This window comes from Rana temporaria, chromosome 2 (genome assembly GCF_905171775.1).
Source record: "Rana temporaria chromosome 2, aRanTem1.1, whole genome shotgun sequence".
Taxonomy (NCBI): Eukaryota; Metazoa; Chordata; class Amphibia; order Anura; family Ranidae; genus Rana; species Rana temporaria.
Window position 1 is genome coordinate 370,215,553 of NC_053490.1, and position 25,023 is coordinate 370,240,575.

Genomic DNA, 25,023 nt, shown 5'->3' on the forward strand with positions numbered 1-25,023 from the left:
ACAATTAATTAAAAAAAAAAAAAAAAAACTGAAGGAGAGAGAAAAAGAAAAAACAAAATTACAACCACTATCACACAGTTAGCACGAAAGTACGAAAAAAAAAAAAAGAGAATTTCTCCAACAACGGTCTACTTAAAGAGAAATGGTCTCAGTATAAAAATTGTCAACATAGAAAAATATATGGAAGACACAATGTCATTAGCAAATGATCAATTCAGGAAAACCACCAATTTATATTTTTTCTAAATCATAGTCTGATCTGCTGAAAACCATGCAATTTATAAAAAAACGGACACTCAAGGTTCACAATGTTTATGATTCTTTTTAGAATTGACAAATCATGTATATGTTGAGGTGAAGCAAAAAACATTTGTTGTTGATTAAATCACCTTGTTTTCCAACCAAGCTGAATACTGCTACTTGTTAAGCCACCACTGTTCCATGATGTGCTACTCTAATAAAGGTGGTTGTCGATATGCAAGGTCTAGGGGGCCTCAACTGTGGCTCCCGACATTACCAAAGAGCTGCATATAATTATCAGTAGATAAAATACCAGGGAGGATTGCCATACTATATAGTCAAAGACTACAGAGATGCTACAGATGTGGTTTAGACAGGCTGCAGAGATTGAGAGTTGGGAAATGTTGACACACAAGGCTAGTAGAGATTATTGATCTACTGTTGGAACCTTTATACATTATGTCCACTCCCACTAAAGAATGCTGGGGCCGAGGGCTGCACAACAAGTACCAAAATGTCATATATGGCCCTCAGGCCCATTTGGATAAAAAGGTTCAAATCTATAGGAGCAGCCTGGAGTTTTAACATACACCATTTTATGTGAGCATACTTGTAGCGCCTGGTTACTTCAAAGTACCGGTGCTATTTAGAGGGAGATCAAAGAGTGTAGTTAAACTCTGATCTGGTTAAAATGTTCAAATTGGGTCTCTGTCTCAGCTTGTCTGTGTTGTGGGCTCATTCTGTTGTGCTGGGCTGTTCTTCCCACCCAGTGCAGTAGATGGCAGCAGTGGAGTCAAGGTTTGGGTGCTCTTCCCCAGCAGCCAATCAGGAGGGTTGAGCCTTGCTGTGCATGCTGGGGGAGGGTATTTATGGGGCAGACACCATTGGTTCTGGGTCTTCTTCCAGTGTGGCACCCACCTTTAGGGTGACCACATCACGGCGCCCCGGCGTTATGGCCTACCTGGCCGGGGCCCTCGTGCCACACAGTGTTCCTGGTTCCGGGCGGTAGAGCTGTTCGGTGGGGAGTCCATCTGAGGAGCGCCATTGAGAGGCTGGCGGTCAAAAAGGATTTCGACAAACCACCCGGGGATCAAGGTAGCCGGACACTGAAGGATTGATCACCTTTAAGTCGGTACCTGGGCGACGTTAAGAAGGGGTAATTCTTCCGAGGAGGATTGCCTCCGCATTTGCAATCAGAGAGGGCCCGTGGCAGAGGTGTCTCCCTGAAGTTCATTCCAAGGAGGGTCTGTGGCAGAGACTTTTCCTCAAAAGGTTTGAGTGATACTCCGGCTGCCAGGTCAGTGAGAGATACCTGTCCGGGTACGCTAAGCCCACTAAGGGAAAAGTGTTACGTATGGGAGCAGGACTGTTCCAAATACTATGCCTGAATCTGCTGTTCTCCTTTGGAAGAATCCAAACTCTATCCTTTTATCACCGGTTCATTGTTTTTATCCGGCTGGGTAATAAAGAGCACAGAAAAGACATTTGTTGCGGACATTTCTTTACCATTACTATATGCACCATTCACCCCTAGGAATTCGGAAGAGCCATGAGGTAAATGTGCCACCCAAAACAAACCAGCAGCTCCTCCGGGGGTAGTGCTACATACTTATATGCGCAGTATTGCATTTTTAAAGTTCATATGTTTTGCAAAGCACAGGGAAGACCATACATAAAATGAAGATCTTCCATGGTGCAGATATGATAACATCTTAAAAACACAATACATAATTTTTGGGGGGGAAATAAGTGTTTATTTGCATTTTTCTTGTACATTAAAGAGGAGTTCCACCCTAAAAATTGACCTCCGCTTAACCCACTCCTCGCCCCCTTACATGCCACATTTGGCATGTAATTTTTTTGGGGGGGGGGGGGGGGGGGAGTGGGGGCTTCAGGAGAAGGGGACTTCCTGTCCCACTTCCTCCTTCCGCCGAGGGGCTGCAAAGGCGATACGTCATATCGCCTTTTGGCAGCCCCTCCCTGTAGGCGATCGCCTAGGACACGTGACAGGTCCTAGGCGATCGCCTGTCCAATCAAACAGTGCCGGGCCGCGCGCGCATGTGCAGTGCCGCTCGCGCATGCGCAGTGGGTGCCCGGCCCCGAAGCCGAAAGCTGTCACGGCCGGGTGCCCACAGTGACAATGAAGACGCCGGCCGGAGAGGGGGGGAGAGGAGCGGAGCCCCGGCCGGCGCGTCGCTGGAACGTGGAGCAGGTAAGTGTCAGTTTATTAAAAGCCAGCAGCTACACTTTTTGTAGCTGCTGACTTTTAATAAACTTAAAAAATGGGTGGAAAACCCCTTTAAATATAAATCAAATAAAAATTACCAACACAAAATCAAAAACAAACATTCGTATGATCTTGTGTCAACACATTACAATACCAATGAAATTTACAATACCAATGAAATTATAAGTTCTGAAGAAATACAGACGATAAGCAAGCACAATTGGAATGCAGTAATACCAGTAGTCATCTCATGATAAACTATTGTGATTATCCATCAGAATATGTTTGTACAGTCTTCTTATACATCATTATCACTGTTTTTTTTGTAAAAACACCCCACACACATAAACCTTGGGTGCTTCCTACTATTCCGCAAATGTAGTTTCATGGAAGGAGAGAGAATTACTAAGCATTACAAGTTATTGTACAATTGCCTAGTGTGAGCTTCCAGGATTATAGTAATGCACAAACCTAAAGTTGACAGTAAGGGGTGCTGTCCAGAATACACTAAAAAAGCCTCTGGAGAACTAATGACATTGGGTACTGACAACCAAGGATCCCAGAGTTTACAAAATTTAGTGGCACAGACTCTATTTTGAACTTTTCTCTAGAAAGTGTATTAATAAATTTGCTGTATCCATTGTGAGTAGGTGGCAAGAAAGAAGTCTGCCAATTGGAGCCAAGACATCTGGGGATAAGGCCTCTTCTTCTAACACTACCAGAAGACATATAACAGGATATGTTTGAAAGGTAAGATTCATGATGGTTATAACCATAGGTGTGCTCAGCCAATTGCCTTAGGGTGTGCACCCCAAAGCACAAACACACACATGAACACAACCTGCCGTTACAGGAAGGGGGCTCTGGTGGTGGCAGACAGTTGATTGGGAGCATATTACGGTACATCCTAAATACGGATGTAACACTTTCCTGAGGTTGAACCTAGACTTTAATATATTGGGGGCATTTATACTGGCCACTGGCACCCCCAACCACCCACCTGATGCCGCTCCTGGTTAATGCTAATGCACATGGGGTGATTAGGGTATGCCCAGGCACACCCAACAGACTGTGCGCACACCTATAGTTATAACTGATTGCCATTGGGACATCACTAGATCATGTGTATGAAGTCAGCCAAAGGGCCTTGACTCCCCTTGGACAATTTGCTGCATCCTGCCACCAAACAACCACAAAAAATGGCTTGATGGGTGTACTATAGGCCTGTATATTATAAATAGTTGGGTTAACCATTGTGTATATCAGGGTTATTGAATTAAAATTCATGAAGGTCCAGTCAGTAAAATATCCTTCCTGCAGAGGTCTAAATCACATGTTTGTGTGAGGACTCACTCAGATCTTTCACATCACAGCCCCCCCCCCCCCCTTTCAACATTTCTGGCTGGTAAACATGCACAAATAGCATGCATTCCCGACACGCAAAGAAACGCACTGCACTTTAGCAGATTCACAGTGTTGCCATTAATTCTTGATGGGATCCCCATACATTTTTGCACATGCCATACCACATAGTGCTGCAGTAAAAAAGGGGTCAGGACTTATTTTCCTGCATTTGTCGTGGGTAGGGTAGCCCATTAAAATGAAGGGGATGCCCTACCCAAAAAATGCCTGCAGAAAAACGTGTGAACAAATCTGAACTTTGCTCCCCCTTCACATCGTCCCCCCTTCCGGTCTTACCTTACACAGACAGAGTGGTGGGTGGGAGGCACAGCAGGTCTGGACTGAGGAAGCTGCAAGCTTGCGATTGGTTGCTAGGACCGCCCTGTATCCTAGTAGTCAAAACTCCCGCTTGTTGACTTGGCAGCCCCGCCCTCCATATGGAGCTGCCCTGCCTCCTGCTGTCAGATCCGAGAACAACAAGACGAAAACAGTATCGTGTACAAGAGGGTTATGCACTGTACACACGATCAGTTTGTCTGATGAAAACAGACCGATGGACCGTTTTCATCGGTCAAACCGATCGTCTGTGGGCCCCATCGTTTTGTTTTCCATCTGTGAAAAAAAAAATAGGATTTTTTGTACCCACCGTAAAATCCTTTTCTCTGTCGTCAATGGATGGACATAGCTCCTTGACAAGTGGGTTATGTTCCTGTTCACAAGAGAGGACTAGGCAGAAACATGTTGTTAGATAGTTAAATACATGTTACTTTAACAGAGTTGAACAGCCCCGCCCAGGGGGCGGTCCCTCCAGACATAACCCTCCTCCCTGCAGTATGCAGCCTCAGTTCGTAACAAGCAGTACAAACCTAAAAAGGAGGGGTGAGTGCTGTGTCTGTCCATGGACAACAGAGAAATGGATTTTACGGCGAGTACAAAAAAATCCTATTTTCTCTTATCGTCCATGACGGACACAGCTCCTTAAATCTTGACAAGTGGGACGTTCCCAAGCAGTGTCAAAAACGAGGGGTGGGAACAGTATCAGTAAAACCAATTTAACTTCACCCCAAAAACAAGCAGACACCCATCCACACTGGGACAACGCCACTACAGGCTTCTAGACCCTCCCGGTCTATTGAGACCAACGAGGGGTACCGCCTTAGAGAAAGTTTTGGAAAGCTGGGCAGGACACTACGTAGCTGGACAATTACCAGCAGGCCCTGGGCCCTCTTAAATTTCCACTTCTCGGGCAGCTAGGGGTGGTTGGATGCTTTAGTTTCATCCTCCCCCTGATACACCATTTTGGACTAAGCCTGAACGACCTTGGGTGAGATTCACTCCCAGTCCACCAGTGAACTGTTACCTGCACTGATTTGCTCCTGTGGCCCCTGATGAGGGTTTTGAATAAACCCAGAAACGCGTCAGGCTACTCCACTTCGCCCATTGGAGAGTGCTTTGTTATGTTTTGTTTGTTTATTGTTCTGTTAATGTTCTGCCTTCATTGGCATACACATTGTCTTTGGTGTTCATTTGCACTTTGTTGTTTTTATGCACTTAGGTGCACACAGTGCGTTTGTACCAAGTGCCAACATGCATACCTTGTCCAAAAAAAAACTTTTTTATACTTTACTGTGTTTGGTTTATAAAGTCCCATCCAGGGGGTATATCCTTTTTTTGTTATATGTTACCAAGGGATGTGCCCGATATCACAGTTCCTGGTTTGATGAGCACCTCTTCTTATACCCAAAAACAAGCAGAGCTCCTCAACAAAGGAGTTGCAACCTTAACCAGCCGCCTGCAAAACCTTGCGGCCGAAAGAAGCATCAGAAGATGCACTCACATTAACCTTGTAAAATGTTGGAAAAAGTGTGAACGGATGACCAAGTAGCCGCCTTGCACACACCTGCGAGACAGATGCTTGATGTCGGAAAACCCAGTGCCGTGACCGGAACGGGGGTGTCCGCCCCCTAAGAGCATAGGCCTGCATGACGGTCTGCCTGATCCACCGAGAAATGGTGGCTGACGAGACCACAAGGCCCCTTTTGTGGACCCAACACCGACACAAAAAGTGTGTCAGATCTCCGAAACGGAGCCGTAGCAGTCAAGTACACCCGCAAAGCGTGTACCACGCCTAAAGAATGAAGCGCAACCTCCTTAGGATGCGCCGGCCGAGGACATAGGGATGAAAGTACAAAGTCCTCATTCAGGTGAAAGGCCGAAACCACCTTAGGAAAAAAGTAAGGTTGCGGGCGCACCAACGCCCTATCCATATGGAGGATCAAGAACGGCGAATTGCAATGCAAGGCCGCCAACACAGAAACCCTTCTGACAGAAGTAATGGCCACCAAAAAGGCCACCTTCAGAGATAGTGTCAAGAGAGGAATCTCTCTGATGTTTACAAAAGGAAGGTTCCTGAAGAACCGAGAGCACCACTCATGGGGGAAGAGGTGGGTCAAGAGGAGGGAAGTCCTTGTTAGCTTGCACTCCCTGCGGACCCTGGGGTTGATCTTCTCTTTCCCCATTTATCTAGGTTATCTCTGGCCACAACTGGAAACTGTAGTGCGATTATTGGTTCCTGTAACGGAATGACCCATGACACCCAGAGACTTTTGAAGGATGGGGGGTACTCCTGTGCCAGCGTCACTAATGACTCTTGGGTCACTCTGTTCCCCTTTTGGGCATAGGGTGACTGAGAAATGATAATTATAAATTACATGAGATGGGACATTACTGTTAATTAATGTTTTGCAGGAGATCTGGACATATTACAGGCGATTTCATTCTGACCCCCAACCGGTCAATAAGAGTGTCTCCTTCAATGCTAATACTGTTTTGTGTGAAAAGTCTATTGATGAGAGGTGTTGTGAGTTAGCAGTCTAAAGGTCAGATGTCTTTCAGGGGTAGGGAATTAGAATGTCAATTATGTTTAGTAAAGGAATGTGTATTATGAAGTAGGTGAGAACAGCTTTGCGGAGCCATGCTGTCTGGATAATGTTTAGTAATTAGCCCATCTGAAGGTGTATTGAAGCCCCATTGTGTGATGCTGGTGGTGGAGAGTTTCATTGTCACTGTAACATGCATGTAACTGCATAAAAAGCTAAGATACCATTAAAAGTTTGTTCATACATTTTGAAACCAGTAACTAGAGCTTGTGTCTCGGTTATTTGGGAAATGGAATGGATCGTGTCTGCTAGATTGTCGAGTGTCAGATAAGCCGTCGTGGTTGATGGAAGGGATATCGTAAACAGTGGCGACCGTTACAGTTCCACTAATGCTATTAGCAGTGCTCCTGCTTCTTCCTAACTACTATGTTGTCCCAGCAGCAGCCTTGGCTGGATCCCTGTCCCGGGGACCCCTTACTTCTGTTATTCACCATTACAGGTACCCCCCCTCCCCCCTTTTACCTTGGCCTTTCCCTACCCCTCTCTCCTTTCCCCCTCCCTCCCCTCTATTTCCTTCCCCCCCCCCTCCCTTCCTCCCCCTCACCCACTCACTTCTTACACTTCTGTACCCCCCCCCCTCACGCTCTCACCTTGCACTTTCACCATTCACATCATCTCATTTCCTCTCACCATTTTATTTACCACTGGTTTTATCATGCAACTATGCACTCCACTTCAATAATTGCCACTTTTTTACCTATGGGTAATTTATTGTCCCACTTGTGATTATTTTATACTCTTAGATACCAAGTCCATCCACACATATGCCCCCCCTGGTCGCCACAGGAGATCTCATCCAAAACTTCTGCCTCTGCGGACTATGGGGGTTGTAGGTAAGCAGCTCAGTCCCGGTCTCCCTCTTTTCCCCTTACACACATTACATTACATTACCATGTCAGGCTTGACTGTATCCCCAAACCTGCCATTTGTTCATTTATTATTTTTATTATTTTTTGATTGTTCTCCTGATGAAGCAGCAATGGCTGCGAAACTAGTCGAGACACCCCATAGCGACTCCTATCCCCAGTGTGATCTCCCCCCTTAGGGATTGACCACTGGGGTGATACATCTGGATTGTCACCATTTTTAAATTGCATTAACTGTATTGTTGTTTTTGTTTACATTTATTGTTTTCTTCTGTGTCAATAAAATGTATAATTACTTTTATTCGTACATTTCTATAACTGTCTACCGTACCGCGATAGTCCAACTTGCCCACAAACCTCTTGTTTTTTGGTTTGGGGACCAAAATATAATTTCTATTCAAGGAGGAAAGTCATGACGAAACCCCTTGCACAGAAGGTACCCACCAGAGAATGGGCCGTGAAAAGCCACTGAAAAGACACAGCCAAGGTTGAAATCTGCCCCTAACCGGTGCTTAAGGCAATTTCCCGATCCACTCCAGGCTGTAAAAACAGCAGGACCCTGGACACCGAGTACGTCCGTGGACGGCACTCCATCTTTTCGCACAAAGAGATGAAGGTCTTCTAGGTGCGATGGTAGATCCTCCTGGAAGAAGACTACCTTGCCCTCAGCATGGTTGAGATAATCGAGTCGGACAGACCCCGGTCTCTTAAAACCTGGCTTCCAATAGCCACGTTGTGAAAACCAGCGACTGTACAACAGGATGAAGTATGGGACCTTGAGAGAGAAGGTTCTCCCGCATTGGCAACTGCCAGGGTACACCCGCCACCAGGCACCCGAGATCAGCGTACCAAGGACGCCAAGGCCAATCTGTAGCGATTTGAATCATTGGGATACTTTGGGCCTCCACTCTGTGGAGCAGCCGGGGATCAACTACAATGGAGGAAAGGCATAAAGTAGCCGATACTGACCCCACAGGGCCACCAACACGTCAGACGCGACTGTACAGGGATCACTAGACCTGGCCACGAACTTCGACACCTTGCGGTTGAGACGAGCAGCCAGGAGATCCATGCCCTGTGAGCCACACCTCCTGCAAGGGAGTTAAAACACCTCCGAGTGCCAAGACCAGTCTCCCTGGTCCAGCATCTGGCGACTCAGGTAGTTTGCCTGCCAGTTTACCAGATGGTAGACCTAAGCCACAACCGTGGCGTTGTCTGGCTGAATCCTGATCAGGCGACCTTGCAACCTCCTCGACCACGAGGAAAAGCATAGCCCGATCGCCCAGAGTTCTAGGACATTGACGGGTAGATGGGATTCCGCTCGAGTCCATCGACCCCGGGCCGCCTGGACCCCCCAGACGCCCCCCTCAACCCGTGAGGCTGGCGTCCATCGTAATCACCGTCCACTGGAAGGAAAGAAACGACTCCCCCGATCGAAGAGCCAAAGATCTCAGCCACCAATTCAGAGACTGACTAGATGGCTTACCTGAATCTGGCGATCCAGAGACAAATGATATTTGTGCCACTTGGACAGTATCTCCCTCTGCAAACACATGTGGAACTGGGCATACGGTACCGCCTCAAATAAGGCAACCAACAGGCCCAGGACTCGCATGCAAAAAACTGAGATATGACCGATTGCGTGATGCCAACAGCCACACTCCAGACTGAAGAGTCTGCAATTTCTCCAGGGGAGAAAATAACTTTGCCACGAGGAGTCCAGAATCAACCCTAGGTACTCCAAACGCTGAGTCGGAACCAGGACCGACTTCTAAAAGTTTAACCCCCACCCAAAATCTTGGAGGGTCTGACTGGCTATAGACACATCCTCCTCTAATTCTGAGCCAGAATCTGCTCTCAGAAGAAAGACGTCTAAGTAGCCCACGATGGCAAGCCTCACTGTCCCAGCAAAGCTAGGATTGGTGCGAGCACCTTTTGAAGACACTTGGTGCTGACGCTAGGCCAAAAAGAGGAGCCACAACTGACAGTGGTCCTCCCTACCGTAAAGCGCAGAAACCTCTGGTGACCTGCGCAAAGTGTGGTCTGCAAGTATGTGTCCTTGATGTCCAAGGGCGCCAGAAACTCCCTTGGATGGAGCGCAGCTACAAGCGAACGAATGGAGTCCCTGCGGAACAACCTAACTCTCATAAAGGCATTTAGGGCTTAGAGGCCCAAGATTGGACGGACCCCGTCCGTATTCGGGACCAAAAACAGATTTGAATAGCATCCCCGAAACCTCTCATCCTGAGGTGATCTGTGTTGCGCGCTGAGAAGCTTAGCACTAGAGGCAAAAATCACCTCCAAAATGGCCGCCGGACACCTCAGAGCAGGAACGGCTACAGAAACATGGTCGCCCGCAATAGTAAACTGCGCCAAAGCGCGTTCACAACAAAATGGCCGCCAATGGGAATTCCTAATGGAAGCAGCAGGCTACAAAAAAAATGGCGCTGGCGCAGAGTAAATGGTGGCAAAATGCTGTGACATCACTGAGGAGGCCCTTCCAAGCAAATACACCCCCACAGGAAAAAAAAAACACACAGGCCAGACACCCCACAGCCCCCTGGTGGGAATATCAGCCCCCCCCACAGGTCCACCCTGGCAGCAATAGACAGCAGAGGGAAATATGACAGAGAGCAGGAAAGGGAGAACAGAAGGAGCCCTGAAGCCCAGGAATGCGCAGCTGTACCAACCCGCCTAAGCGGGAGGGACTGTACTTACCCGTCTGTGTGGAAGTCCATCGGTCAAAAAATCCACGCATGCACAGAATCAAGTCGACGCATGCTCGGAAGCATTGAACTTCATTTTTCTCAGCACGCCGTAGTGTTTTACATCACCGCGTTTGGACGCGGTTGGATTTTTGACCGATGGTGTGTAGGCAAGACTGATGAAAGTCAGCTTCATTGGATATCCGACGAAAAAATCCATTGGATTAGATCCCATCAGATATCCGATCGTGTGTACAGGGCTTGACTGAAACACACTGATAAAACAAGTAAAGCTGTATAAAGTCCAGGAAATATACATATGCAGCATTAGTGGAAGCTCCCTTGAGAGCGAAGCAGTCTCTGGAAGAACAATGGGAGAAAAACAAGGTGCACCAAAAACTAAGTGCAGCAGATGCAACCAATGGTATATTTAATTAAAATCAGCCAAATGGCTACTCACACTTATGAAAAGATCAAAGGCATATAAAAGTACAATACTGTGGTAACTTAGCAGGTCCCCGATGGATGGTGCTGTGTAGATGGGAACAGGAGAGGAACAACCGGTCGGACATCTGTCTTGTAACCAACATGGAACACACTCAGCAGGGCCGATCCTAGGGTTACAGGCGCAGAAATATTTCTGGCGCCCCCACATGGGCGTGGTCGTTTTACTATCTCCCTCCCCTTTACAAATGTTTCTATGGCAATGACTCAACCACAGATATGCTCCCCTACGAAATCTTCATTAACCTGGGATCCTTACATGATCTCTTAACAATAAACAAAATACAGGAAGAGAAGCAGAGTACTTTATTAAGACCTGGAGGGGGGCCTCTCTGATGGACACAGAGAGGGCATTTGTTAGAGAGAGAGTCTGTTAGAAAGAGCCCCCAGACATACTACAGACATGATACAGGAGATGTTCAGAGACTACAGACATGATACAGAAGACGGTCAGAGACCGCAGACTTGGTACAGGAGACGATCAGAGACTGCAGACACGGTACAGGAGATGGTCAGAGACCGCAGATATAGTACAGGAGATGGGCAGGGGCTGTGTATCCTATGCAATCTACCATGCCATAAAACATCTAGAGCAGGGGCAGCCTAAGAGCACATGTAAAGGGATGCTGGGGATGCCAGCACACTGAACACTGTGACTGACCTTGGTTCTCTCTCTGTGCAGCCGAGATAGAGATGGGATGGGGAGGCATTCCAACTAGAGTTGGTGGAGACAGTGTCAGATCCAAGACTCCCAGTGTGAGCAATTCATTCCCGCACATCAGCACCCACTGAAAACTAGAACCCTTGTGTCAGGAAGAGGAGCGGCCCCTCCCCCGAGCACTGCCAGGCTGGACGGGCTGCCCTATGCTCACACATCAGTTCTGAACAGACACACACCTATGCTCAGAACACTAGTTCTGGATGGACACAAACAAGGAGAGAAGCAGGAAAGGAGGGAGGGGGGAACTCTGGCACTTCGGAGCCCCCACCTTTGCAGGCGCCTGGGTGCAAAGCACCCTGTGCACCCTGCCTAGGATCGGCCCTGACACTCGGAGTCCCATCAGAACATGGAGATAACATTTTAAAGCATCCACTTCTTCGTCAGATCTAAACAGTCAATATAGAGATTCACATGGAGCGTGGACCAGAGGCAGTATAACTTATTGTGAGAAAACATGGGTCTTGAAAGGTAAATGCAAGATGGTGGTTTCATTTAACATTTCGACGAGGTACAAGCTCGTCTTCTTAAAGGAACCTGAGGAAGACAAGCTTGTGCCTTGTCAAAATGTCATATTAAACTGCCATTGTGTGTTCACCTTTCACTGGTTATATGCCTATTGATCTTTATAGGAGTTGGAGTACCCATTTGGCTGAATGGGCTCAGCAGAAATGATAAAGATCTCTCTCTCTATATACACACACACACACACACACACACACACACATATATATATATATACACACACATATACACATATATATATATATATACATTTACACACACACACACACATATATATATTAGTATTTTCCTGTGGAAAGAAGGTTTTATTTTCTTTATTGCATATCTGAAGGTTCTCATTTATCCAGATCATGGTATATCTAGTAGTAGTCACCATAGACCGCACCAACACCTTGATCCAATAGATGTGAACCAAACCGTTTTTCTATTCTATAGAGCTGGTTAACATATGTCCAGGCCAGCCGCAATCCGCTTAAAAAAATAAAATAAAAAAAAGTAATGTACATTTTTCAGTCCGGTTCAGGTGCGATGTGAAGTAAAAGTTCACACCTGAATTGTACCCAAGCCGGTGAACAAAAACCATACCGGACTTTTAAAAAAAAAAAATTGCAATGCAACTGCGGCTGGACATATATAAACCAAGTCGTATGCCCTGTACACACGATCGGTTCATCCGATGAAAACGGTCTGATGGACTTTTTCATCAGATATCCAATGAAGCTGACTTTCATCAGTCTTGCCTACACACCATCAGTTAAAAAACCGATCGTGTCAGAACGCGGTGACGTAAAACACAACGACGTGCTGAGAAAAATTAAGTTCAATGCTTCCAAGCATGCGTCGACTTGATTCTGAGCATGCGTGGATTTTTAACCGATGGACATGCCCACAGACGATCATTTTTTTCTATTGTTTTTTTAACCATCAGATAATTTTAAAACAAGTTCCTTGTTTTTTCACTGATGGATAACAAACCAATGGGTCCCACACATGATCGGTTCGTCTGATGAAAACGGTCCCTCAGACCGTTTTCATCAGACGAACCGATCGTGTGTACGCGGCATTAGAGTATGTACAAAACTATCACAAACTAGCCCTCGATAAGCACATCTATAGCCAGAAATTTTTTGTTGTTGATAAAGTAGGGAAGGAAAAGAACACCAGTCAAATTGTTACTGCCGTCTTTGTCCCCACTGGGTAGACTCACTCTCAGTTTCTCTGGGTAACCAATATTGCCAAGACAATAATTCTAGTGACCGATACCAATTAACAAGGGGTAGACCCCTACCTACCAATGATGGTGACATAACAATTTGCAATCTGTGTTGGTACATTTTGAGGCATGATTTTCATCCCCACAATATGGCATTGTATGTATGATAAAGCAAGCAAACACATTCAACATGTTTAGCAAAGCAATACTACATATGAATAATATGTCTTCTATGGCCTGTGATTTTGCAATTTACTTCAAGTACTTCACTGCAGTTTTTTTACCCAACTGATGAAAAATGAGTACAATATGTGTACATATGTCTTATGTAAAGGCTCACTTCTGGCTTATTTAATGCATCTTACAGAGTTTTACAGTCTCTAGAACAGTGGCAGTCTAAAAACTGCAGTCTCTAGTATCATGGTTCATTCTCTGGTCTAAACATTTAGGAATGAAAAATATACTAACAAATCCAAATTCTTTGTTCCACATAGTTAGTCCCTGGAAAAATGACAATTGGAAACTGGTTCTGCTACTAGCAGAAAGAAACGTTCTTTTATATACATAAAAAGGGAAAGGAAAAATGTTATGGGGCAGAACAATGCATCCTTCTTTTAAATATGATTCTGCAGTGCAGGGGAAAATTAAATATACTGACGAATATGGATAGGAAGACATTCCATTATTGACACTTTTCTTGCACTGAATCATAAGTGGAATTGTAGGAAAGAGTTGTTCCATCTTAAACAGCAAAACAAACTCAAGCTTAACTTTTTTTGCTCTTGTAAATCCAGCAACTAATCTACAGCTACCTACTTATGGTAGTCAGAAAAAAGGACATAACTGGGTAATGAGCATGACAAATATGTAAAAAGACAAAATACAACCATACTCACGTAGTGCAATTGCCAGTTGAATCAAACACAGTGTCGGAAACGCTGTAGAAACCAGGTGGAAGCTCTGTCCACTCATCAAAACGCACACCAGTACCCAGAGAGTATGTTCCTTTTGTACAAGATGTACATTCTTGTAGTGACATATCCAGGTAATGCCCAGCAGAGCAGGAAAAAGCTAGGTCACAAAAGAAACAGTTTAAATGGTAAATGGCAATAACAAAAATTTAAATAAGCTACTGTATATTGAGATATATATATATATATATATATATATATATACATATATACATATATACATATACACATATACATATACACACACACACACACACACACACACACACACACTATTTACTTTTGTAGGGATTTTTAAACATCTAGGGGAAGAGCTGTGAAAGGGTCCCCCACACTGAACAGCATGAAGAAAAAAGGCATTTCTCGATTAGGAATGGAGCAGATCTTTACAAGCGTCATTAAGGAGGAGTTGGTGTTTACTTTGGTTCTCCTCACCTGAGAGATAGAAGCTGTAAACTAGTGGTCTGACTGGGGACTAGGGAGAATCAGCCTATATTCCCTCCAGGAGGTCCAAGCACCTCCAAAAGATAAAATAATGCAATACCTCCATTTGGACAGCTACGATCCTATGCCATATGGAGAATTCTGTATTAACTACTGCTGCAAAATAGTAAATACGTTTATTGCAGGATCTGGCCTCTCTGTGTGAGAAGTGCCTCTTTTCACAGCCATGCCTTGAAGGTGAGAGGAGAGAAGTGTTTCAATGTGCAAACCTGGAAGTTGGGCTTGGACTAAATGTGAGTACTCTTTTGGGAGAGGGGGTTGACCATACAGGGCCAGGAAGGTGGGAAGTGTAGGCCTCTGGCCACCATCTGTGCATGGGACAGTTTTTTTGATGGGCTGTACAGTTGGTGCAGCCCAGTAACTTTCTAGTTTTAGTAAACCAACCAAGTCTTCTTTGGTCACACATAAACAGGACACTAGGCATATCCTACACTAAACCGGATTCTACTTTGGCTGCTTCTCTCCTAACTGTATTTGTGATATTAAAAACTTGGATGGCCCACAATTTCCTTCAATTAAACCAACAAGAAGGAAGTCATGCTTATTGGCACCGCACCCCCCCCCCCCCATCAATTATATAAGCCCAGTCCTAATGGCGCTGTACTATATAGGGGCGATAGTGTACCTAAATCCGCTATTAATTGACTTAAGCCAGAATCCTGACTAGATCTTATACAAGTGATCATATTACTCCCTATCCTTAGAGTTCTTGCACTGGCTACCCGTCAGGTTTCCCTTGAAGATCCCCTTGCTCACCTAAAAGGCTCTTCATGGCTTGGCACCCCATTATCTCTCTGTCAACTTTTATCAAAACTACTTCCCCCTCGTAACCTCGACTACTCAAACTCTGCTCTTCTGTATGTCCCCTCTACTCACTTACACTCTATGAAAGACAAAGCCTTCTCCTGCTTTGCTCCAAAACTCTGGAATTTACTACCAAAGATCAGAGAGTCATCTTAATTTCAAATCAAATCTAAAAACTTCTCTTTAGACAAGCTTTTCACATAATTGTCCTGTTTCTTTTATGTTATCCTGTGCATTTATTGCGCTTTCCCTGTAAAGCACTTTGAGAAGCTACCTTTAAAAGGCACTAAATAAAATAAAGTTTATTATTAAATTAGTATCTACAGCAGTATACTACTGATCCCGTATGATCATTAAAGTGTAAAGCCAGCCATAGACTGATCAAAATTTTGTAGGTTCAGTAGGAACCGGAGAAATTTGGATCCATGCATGGGCACCCTGGTTGTACACAGGTACATTTTTCAATTGACTTGTGTACAACCAGCCTCTCTGTTTTTTCCTGAATGATTAGTGCCACCAGCTATAACCAGCAACACTAATCATTGTGTTCTGCCAGCAGGGAAGGCTCCCCTTCAGCAGAACACAATAGCACTGCGGGGGGGATTCCCCCTCATCAACACTGACTGTGTTCATGGGGAAATAAAGCCATTTTCTTTTCTTTCCACCATGGAAAATTACATAATCCATGACCTGCATTAGTGTTAGTAAACAGGTTGTAAAGGCTCGTGTTTTTTTTCCCTATAAAAACAACATGCATGTTATACTTATCTGCTCTGTGCAAATCCAAGGACCCTTCTCTTCTCAGGTCCCTCTTTTGTGATCATGCCCCCCTCCTGTCCAGTGCCCCCACCGCAAGCAGCTCGCTATGGGGGCACCTGAGCCGAGTTTCAGCTCCCTGTGTCCAGACACAGAGCCCCGTCCCCTCTTTCCCCTGATTGGCTGACTTTGACAGCAGCGGAAGCAAATGGCACCGCTGCTGTGTCTCAGCCAATCGGGAAGGAGAATCTGGATGGCTGAGACATTTGTTAACATCGCTGGACAGAGAGGGACCTCTGGTAATTATTAGGGAGGGCTTAGAGGGGCTGCTGCACGGAGAATACTTTTTATCTTAATGCATAGCATGCATCAAGATTAAAAAACATCTTGTCTTTACAACCCCTTTAAAAGCACAATTGAATTATATATGCATTAAAGATGTCAAAAGAAAAAAAATGCAACTCAGTTTGGCCAGTTTTGTGTATCTCTTTTGTACCATGTATCCTTATGTTGCATATCTTACATTTTATCAAGATAATGTATGTGTTTTAATATAAACATATGCATATAAAGATTGTAATTCTTTCACCCCTGTGTGTAGGGAGCGGTATTTAAGGGACCATGTGGTATAGGCATGACGAAGGCCTTTTTGTAGGCTTAATTGTGTCAGTGACTCTCCAAAGAATGTACATAAGTTCTGAATAAGAAAGTTACCTAGGAGGGTGTGCTGGCTTCTTTTATACCTTTGTACTTTTGAACAGGAGTCAGGACTGTGACTGGACAGTCAAGGTTTAGGGTCCTGTCCATGTTCTCTCCTCCCGTCAGCAAGCGCTACACAGTGTAATGTAGTCAAACATGACGTGTGCAGGGCTACCGCTTTCACTTTCGGTGGTTTTGGGTTGGGGGATTAAAGAAGGACAGCACAAGGACAGATTTGGGCTCTTTGCAGGCGCTATTGTGCTAAAAATAGCGCCTGCAATGCGCCCTGAAAGAGCCGCTCCTTTCTATCCAGTGTGAAAGCCAGGCTTTCACACTGGAGCGTTGCGCTGGCGGGACGCTAAAAAAAGTCCTGCCAACCACATCTTTGAGGCGCGGTTAAAAAAACACTCCTATAGCGCCCCTGCCCATTGAAATCAATGGGGTAGCGCCTCCAAACCACCCGCAAAGCGGCATTTTTGCGGGCGGGTCTAACCCTTTTTCGGCCGCTAGCGGGGGTTAAAATCTCCCCGCTAGCATCCGAAAATCGCGGCAAACACAACGGTAAAAAACACAGCTAAAGATAGCGGTGCTTTACCACCAGCGCATCAAGCGCCTAAGTGTAAAAGTACCCCAAGTGTACTATTTAAAAAACATTTCAAACCTTTTAATGCATGCATAACTGGACTAATTGGGGGTCTCTTATATATTTCACCTATACTCCCATTTTAAACATCCCAAAAGTAAAACATTTGTACATGTACAAAAAAAATAAAAATAAAAAAAGAAGGTCACATTTAACAGATATTTTAAATGTCCAATAAAGCCCATTAAAAAAAAAAAAAAAAAAAAAAAAAATCACTGGATTTTTTTTTCAGAACTCACAAGACGAACACCAAATAAGTTACAAGCATGTGGTGTAGTCAAATGCACTTACAGCATTCTTTTCCTTTGACTGGATCTGGAAGTCCTGTACACAGTCCCGGAGTATGAGGCACTGCCACACGCCATCTGGTGCCTTTGCTGTCACATTCAGTGTATTCATAGTGGTACTCTGACTGTAAAGTAACAATGAAACAATTGTCACATATACAGGAATGTACATACATATACACACACACACACACACACACACACACACACACACACACACACACACCTGATCTGAACACTTTCCTCCCATAGTAATATACCAATATTGCTTCACAAAGTTCTTGTCAGGCAAACACCCATTAGAATATTTTGTACATTTTTTAGGCCCTTTCTACAAAAAAGGATATAGGATTGTTTTCAGCTTCAAAAACAACTGAGAGACTACATTATACCAAAACATAATGTAGCGCCTGTGTAATTTCAGTACAGGTGCTACGTTAAATTTAGAGGGGAATGAGAGAGTTATTTTGCTCTCATTCATGAGGATTTGTTAAATTGGGTTTCTGTCAGGCTAGGCTGTCCTGTGGTTTCATCCTGTGTTCCAAAGATACGTTTCCATCTTTGGATAGCAGGTGGCGCCAGAGGGGTCCAGACAGAGGCGCCTTTCCCCAGCAGCCAATCAGAGGAGTGTTTCCCTCGCGGGGCATGCTGGGGAGGGTATTTCTTTGGCGGAAGCCATTTTGGGGGGTCTTGGCCCGATCCTGGTTCCAGGTGCGGCACCCACCTTTAGGGTGTCTGCACATCATAGGCCCCGGCGAGATGGCCTACCAGGCCGGGGCGCACGTGCTACGTGGAGTTCCTGACTCTGGGCCCTCATGGCTCGGAGCAACTAAAGCTGCAAAGGGGCCCCAGTAACTTACTGGGTCCCCACACTTCATGAGGAAGATCCCAAGCGAGTTATGCTGTTCAGTGGGGAGTCGGTTTGAGGTGAGCCCGGAGGCAGGTGATCCAACAGGGCTTAGACAATCCATCAGGGATCTGGGTGACCGGACACTGGGAAGTTGTATGCTGCAACTTGTCGGTCGGTGACCCCACACTAAGAAATCTACCTGAGGGCAAAATTGTATGTACCGAGAGGATTCGCTCTATTATCTTCATTCCTGAGTAAAGGGCCTGTGGCAGAGGTCCACTCCTAATTCAAATTCCATTAGAGCCAAGTCAGTGGCAGAGACTTGTTCCTTCTCAGAAGTTCTAAGTGATACTCTGGCTGCCAGGTCGGTGTGAGAGGCCTGGGGTGGCGACGTGAGTTGAAGTCCCATTGGAGGCAGGACTGCTTCCGTTATCTATAGGCCTGAATCTGCAAATTCTCCCTTCACCAACCTTTCTCTGTCTACTTCGAGTTAACTGTTTGCCATATTGGGCAAGGTATAAAAGCACAGAAAACGACATCCTGCTGTTTGGACATTTCGTTACTGCTCATTATCCCTAGACACAACACAGAGGTAACATAATCATGCCGTCCCAATCTAACCAGCGGCTCCTGAGGGGGTAGCTCTGCAATAAGAACATTGGGTATGACTATTGTAGGAATATTAGGTATACCTACTTCAGACAGATATGCAAAGGCAAAAGTGGACATGCCTAGACGTAAACCAGACCTTTATCTCCTTTCACTAAAAATAGGATTTTTAATAACTGCTTACCTGTAAAATCACGTTCTTGGAGTACACCACGGGACACAGAGCCTCTATTGATTACATAGTGGGTTGTATGGTCACCAGAGGTGATTGGACACTGGTACAACCAATGAAGACAAGTTCCCCTCCATATAACTCCTCCCATAAGGGAAGTACCTCAGGTTTTTGTAGCAAAGCAGGTTGAGTCTCATAAGAAGGAGGGGGACCTTTGTGTCCCGTGGTGTACTCCAAGAAAAGGATTTTACAGGTAAGCCGTTAATAAAAATGTATTTATCGTACACCACGGGACACAAAGCATCTATTCATTACATAGTGGGACGTCCCAGAGCAATGCTCAATGAAGGGTGGGAGACACAGATCAAGCAGGCCGCTAACGGACAAGAAGCTCTATACTGCTTGAGGTGGCATTGATGGGCACAGTGAGGTGGCATTGATGGGCACAGTGAGGCTGCAATTATGGGCACAATGGTAGGCTGCATTTGATGGGCACTGGTGAGACTGCATTGATCTCTTGTATCATGTCTGCAGTCTCTGACCATCTTTAGTATGATGTTCTCAGTTTCTGACCATCTCTTGTCTTATATCATGTCTGCAGTCTCTGAGGGGAGTTTGCCTAATTAGCAATGGTATTGGTAATATGCAGCAGGAAGGGGGTTAATGCATTGTCACTGATGCATAAGTATAGATCCCATCGCTGTAGCTTTTCCCGGGGGGGCGCAGTTTTTCTTCATCTTCACCCTGGGCACCGGGTGACCTTGTCCCGGCACTGCTTAGGACTCTTTCCTGCTTACCTTATCCCCGCCGCAGGTTTCAAAACCAATCTTCCTCCATTACGGCGGGGTATGTGTGCCAACCTTCAGGGGTATGGGTTCCTACGTAAAGGAGGCCTCTTCCTGGGCCTTGTAAAATACTCTGTCAGGACTTTTAGCATATAGTAGCAAAAGTGCTGGACCCTAGAGCCCAGTCCTCCTAAGAGAGACATTACAGGCACGAGGCCCGGATACCATCCAGTTTTGGCGTAAAATTTTAGGCGTTTTGGACGGACCCGAAAGTGTAGCTCTTTTACCCCCAGAGGGTTTCTTTGGCAGAGCTTCCATCAGCACATCCTACTCGCGTCCTACACCTTAGACACTGGCGAAAAAACGGAGGTACTTACCTTATGGGAGGGGTTCTATGGAGGGGAACTTGTCTTCATTGGTTGCGCCAGTGTCCAATCACCTCTGGTGACCATGCAACCCACTATGTAATGAAGAGAGGCTCCGTGTCCCGAGGTGTACGATAAAGAAATCGCATCAGCATACAGCTATGCATGCTGATATGAAATCATCAACAGTCATTAGTTCAACAAACCTTTTCGCTTTTATATAAATTACTGTTTTTAAACTCTCTGCTGAATTCATGTCACATGTTTCAGGAAACAAAGGTAGAGTTCCAGGAAATAAAGGGAGCTGAATTCATCTCCCCTTAGTAGAAATGGCCACCATGAGAAGAATAGGGAAGACAATTAAAATGGGGTTTGCAAAGAATGAAACAGGTGGCACTTTAAAATCTGACTCGATGCACTAGGGTAGGGAATAAGCAAACATTTATTCTTTCTCCCTGACACACCACGCATTACAGCGGGAGACAGCGTTGTGGCAACATCTGGAAGAAGAGCAGAGGGAAAAAGACAAATGGGGAAAACCGGACAAGAGCGAGCAATAGAGCAGAAGATAGCGGAGTAGACCCGGCAGAAGACACCGGACAGAGGGAGAAGAGCTGGAGAGGGGAGAAGTAGTTGGAAGAGATCCCTGGAGCTGCCTAATAAAATTACTTTAAAAACCTGTGTAGTGCAATACATTTTTGACCCTTTTTTCCAGGTGAATGGGTAGGGGTACAATACACATAGGTTGGGGTTCTGGGATCCGCGCCCCCCCCACTTATTAAAGGGGGCTCCCAGATTACGATAACCAATGGCCAGGGTTGTCGGAAAGAGGCCCTTGTCCTCATCAACATGGGGACAAGGTGCTTTGGGGTGGGGGGGGCACAAAGCACCCACCCCCCATGTTGAGGGCATGCGGCCTGGTACGGTTCAGGAGGGGGAGCCCTCGGTCGTCCCCACCCCTTTCCTGACCGGTTGAGCTGCGTGCTCGTATAAGGGTCTGGTATGGATTTTTGGGGGACCCCATGCTGTTTTTTTGGCGGTGTTCCACTTAAAATCCATACCAGACCCAAGGGCTTGGTATGCTCTTAGAGGGGGAACCTATGCCTTTTTTTGTTTATTTGGCGTGGAGTTCCCCCTCAAGATTCCTACCAGACACAGTGCCTGCCTTGTCGGGGATCGAAGTCGGATCCCTATTCATTGAAGTCAGATCCAAAGTAGTACGACTGTCGTTTCATACCAGTGTGAACCTGGCCTCAACTCTTGCTTTGGTGACAATTTTAAAATGTTGGATTTCACCAAATTTTCGGGGGGACCATGACATCTAGGAGGGGTAAATCTCCCCTTTGGGGGAAGGTCATAGAAATAAAAAAATAAAAAAACACACAACTTGACAAAAAGGGTAGAATTCTACCCTAATCTATCTAAAACTAGAGAAAAAAAAAAAGTTGCCTTGAGAACTTTAAAAAAATATATAAAAAAGGGACATTATTAGGTGCAATGTTTTCTTTTTTACAACATTTTACAACAGGTTACATATTATACAACACTAAAATACATTTTTTGGTTCATGTTTCTGAAAATGAACGTGTGCTTTTGGGACCCTGTGTTTCTATTTGCTTTAGCAGATACTAAAACAATTAAGGTGTAAAGTGTACAACAAACAAATAGGAGAGAGAGCCGGATCCAGGATGCAAAGCATACCTTAAGGCAGAACCAGTATTTTTCTCACAAGTTAAGCAAAGACACAATAGATATAGAGTGTAGAAGAAAAAAAAAATAAAAAAAAAAAAAGAAGAACTATATTATAATACTAAAACTAATAATTGTATTACATTCTAGTTTTAATAATATAATATAATATCACACACACACATTCTTACAAACACTGAGCACAAAAAAAATAATAATAATAATTGAGCTGGTTAGTATAGCACAAGTACATTTGGTAGACAGCATTCTTTGTTTTAAAGTGGAACTCCAGGACCTTAAGGTTTTTGATCTAGATATGGTTGGAGAAGGGTTTGGATTAACCAATCCACTTGGCAATGTCTTATAGCTCAGAAGAACTCCATTTGTGATATTAATGCACTTGAGATCCTGGGTCTGCACACCTCCCGTCCAGTGAGGGATTAAACTCTGTGGAGGCCCCTAGGCAATCGAAACCTTGGGGCCTCCCTTGTATGTTTCTGGAGGTTTCTTGTGCGGGCACTCTAGTGGGATTACATTGAACTAAGTAATGTGCATGTTGGTCACTAGATGGACGATAGTATGACTGTACATTACACATCCATAGGTTGAAACAGAATTTGTTTTACAAATTGGCAGCTGAAATAAGAGGAGCTTTTAATCACTTCAAGTCTGCCTCATAACTGTTTTACTGCAAAAGGGCGGGACCTATGCTCTGTCACGTAAATATACTCATATGTGATCCATGTCCTCCGATTAGGGCATGAGCGCCGCCGGCGGCTCGCTTCTACTATGATGAACACACACGGCGGGACCCCAGCTGCGGGTACCGCAGACTCAATGTCCGCCATCACCTACCGGTTGTACACAGGCAGAATGGGGATCTGCCTATGTAAACAAGGTAGATCACCATTCTGTCAGTAGGGAAGGCATAGATCCTGTGTTTCCTCTAGTACAGTGATGGCGAACGTTGGCACCCCAGATGTTTTGGAACTACATTTCCCATGATGCTCATGCACTCTGCAGTGTAGATGAGCATCATGGGAAATGTAGTTCAAAAACATCTGGGGTGCCAAGGTTCGCAATCACCGCTCTAGTACAAGCACCTTCCATAGTTTAGAGAAACACAGGCTATGCACACACTTTGATCACCCTTGATGTTAACCCTTTTCCAGCCAGTGACATTAGTTCAGTGACTGCATATTTTTAGCACTGATCACTGTAAAAATGTAACTGGTCTCCAAAAAGTGTCATTCAGTGTCCAAATTACCCACCACCACAGTATCGCAGTCCTGCTATAATTTGCTGATCACCACCATTACTAGTAATAATTAAAAATAATTATATATATATATATATATATATATATATATATATATATATATATATACACACACACACACACACACACACACACACACACACACACACACACACACACACACACACACACACACACACACACATATATGTGCCATTGCTTCAGTGCTGATGACATCGGCACATGCAGGGGACAGGGGATATCTCCCAATCCGTGCAGATTTAGGAGATACCATGGGTAGCTACAGGTAAGCCAATAGCATAAAGTGGTTGTAAAGGGTTTACAGCCACTTTAACTAGTTGTCTACCGCCCGCCGTCATGTGACGGCGGGACGAAGACTCTCATTCTGGGAGGACGTCGTATGACGTCTAAGCCTTCCCGAGCCACAAGGGGGTGCGCGCGTGCCCGTCGCGTCACTGGCTAACCCGATGCGGGTGCCCGTCGGCAGCTATGTCCACCGGGCACCCACGATTGCCCAGTAACAGCAGGACCGTAGATCTCTGTGTGTAAACACAGAGATCCACGTTCTGTCAGGGAGAGGAGACCGATTGTGTGTCCCTTGTACATAGGGACACCGATCGGTCACCTCCCCCAGTCAGTCCCCTCCCCCCACAGTAAAAATCACTCACTAGGGAACACATTAACCCCTTGATCGCCCCCTAGTGTTAACCCCTTCCCTGTCAGTCATATTTATACAGCAATCAATGCATTTTTAAAGCACTGATCGCTGTACAAATGTGAATGGTCCCAAAAATGTGTCAAAAGTGTCCGATGTGTCCGCCACAATATCGCAGTCATAATAAAAAAATAAAAAAAATAAAACGCAGATCGCCACCATTGCTAGCAAAAAATAAATATCCCCTATTTTGTAGCTGCTATAACTTTTGCGTAAAAAACGATCAATAAACGCTTATTGCGATTTTTTTTTACCAAAAATATGTAGAAGAATATGTATCGGCCTGTGTTTTTTTTATATATTTTTTTTTTGGATATTTATTATAGCAAAAAGTAAAAAATATTGCATTATTTTCAAAAATGTCGCTCTATTTTTGTTTATAGCGCAAAATATCTATGGTATGTACTTTTAGTTGTTATTGGGTACAGTACATTAATACAGTAGTTTCTCTTTAGTATTTAATGTAAAGTTTGTTTCTTTGAGTTGATTCATTTTTCTTCTATCTTTTGTAAACATTTTAAGAAAGTTTCATTGTAATTTTCTTTCAAAATCAATAT

General features: G+C 44.9%; 1 protein-coding gene across 1 annotated transcript in view; it reads right to left on the reverse strand.

The window, feature by feature from the left end:
* Positions 1 to 25,023, reverse strand: part of ELAPOR1 (endosome-lysosome associated apoptosis and autophagy regulator 1) — a 103,430-nt gene that overhangs the window by 54,422 nt on the left and 23,985 nt on the right. Inside the window, exons 2-3 of the mRNA XM_040337755.1 lie at positions 18,007 to 18,127; positions 14,235 to 14,409 (exon numbers count right to left, since the gene is read on the reverse strand). Of these exons, the coding sequence (XP_040193689.1) occupies positions 14,235 to 14,409; positions 18,007 to 18,127 (296 nt within the window). The remainder of the gene's footprint in view (positions 1 to 14,234; positions 14,410 to 18,006; positions 18,128 to 25,023) is intronic.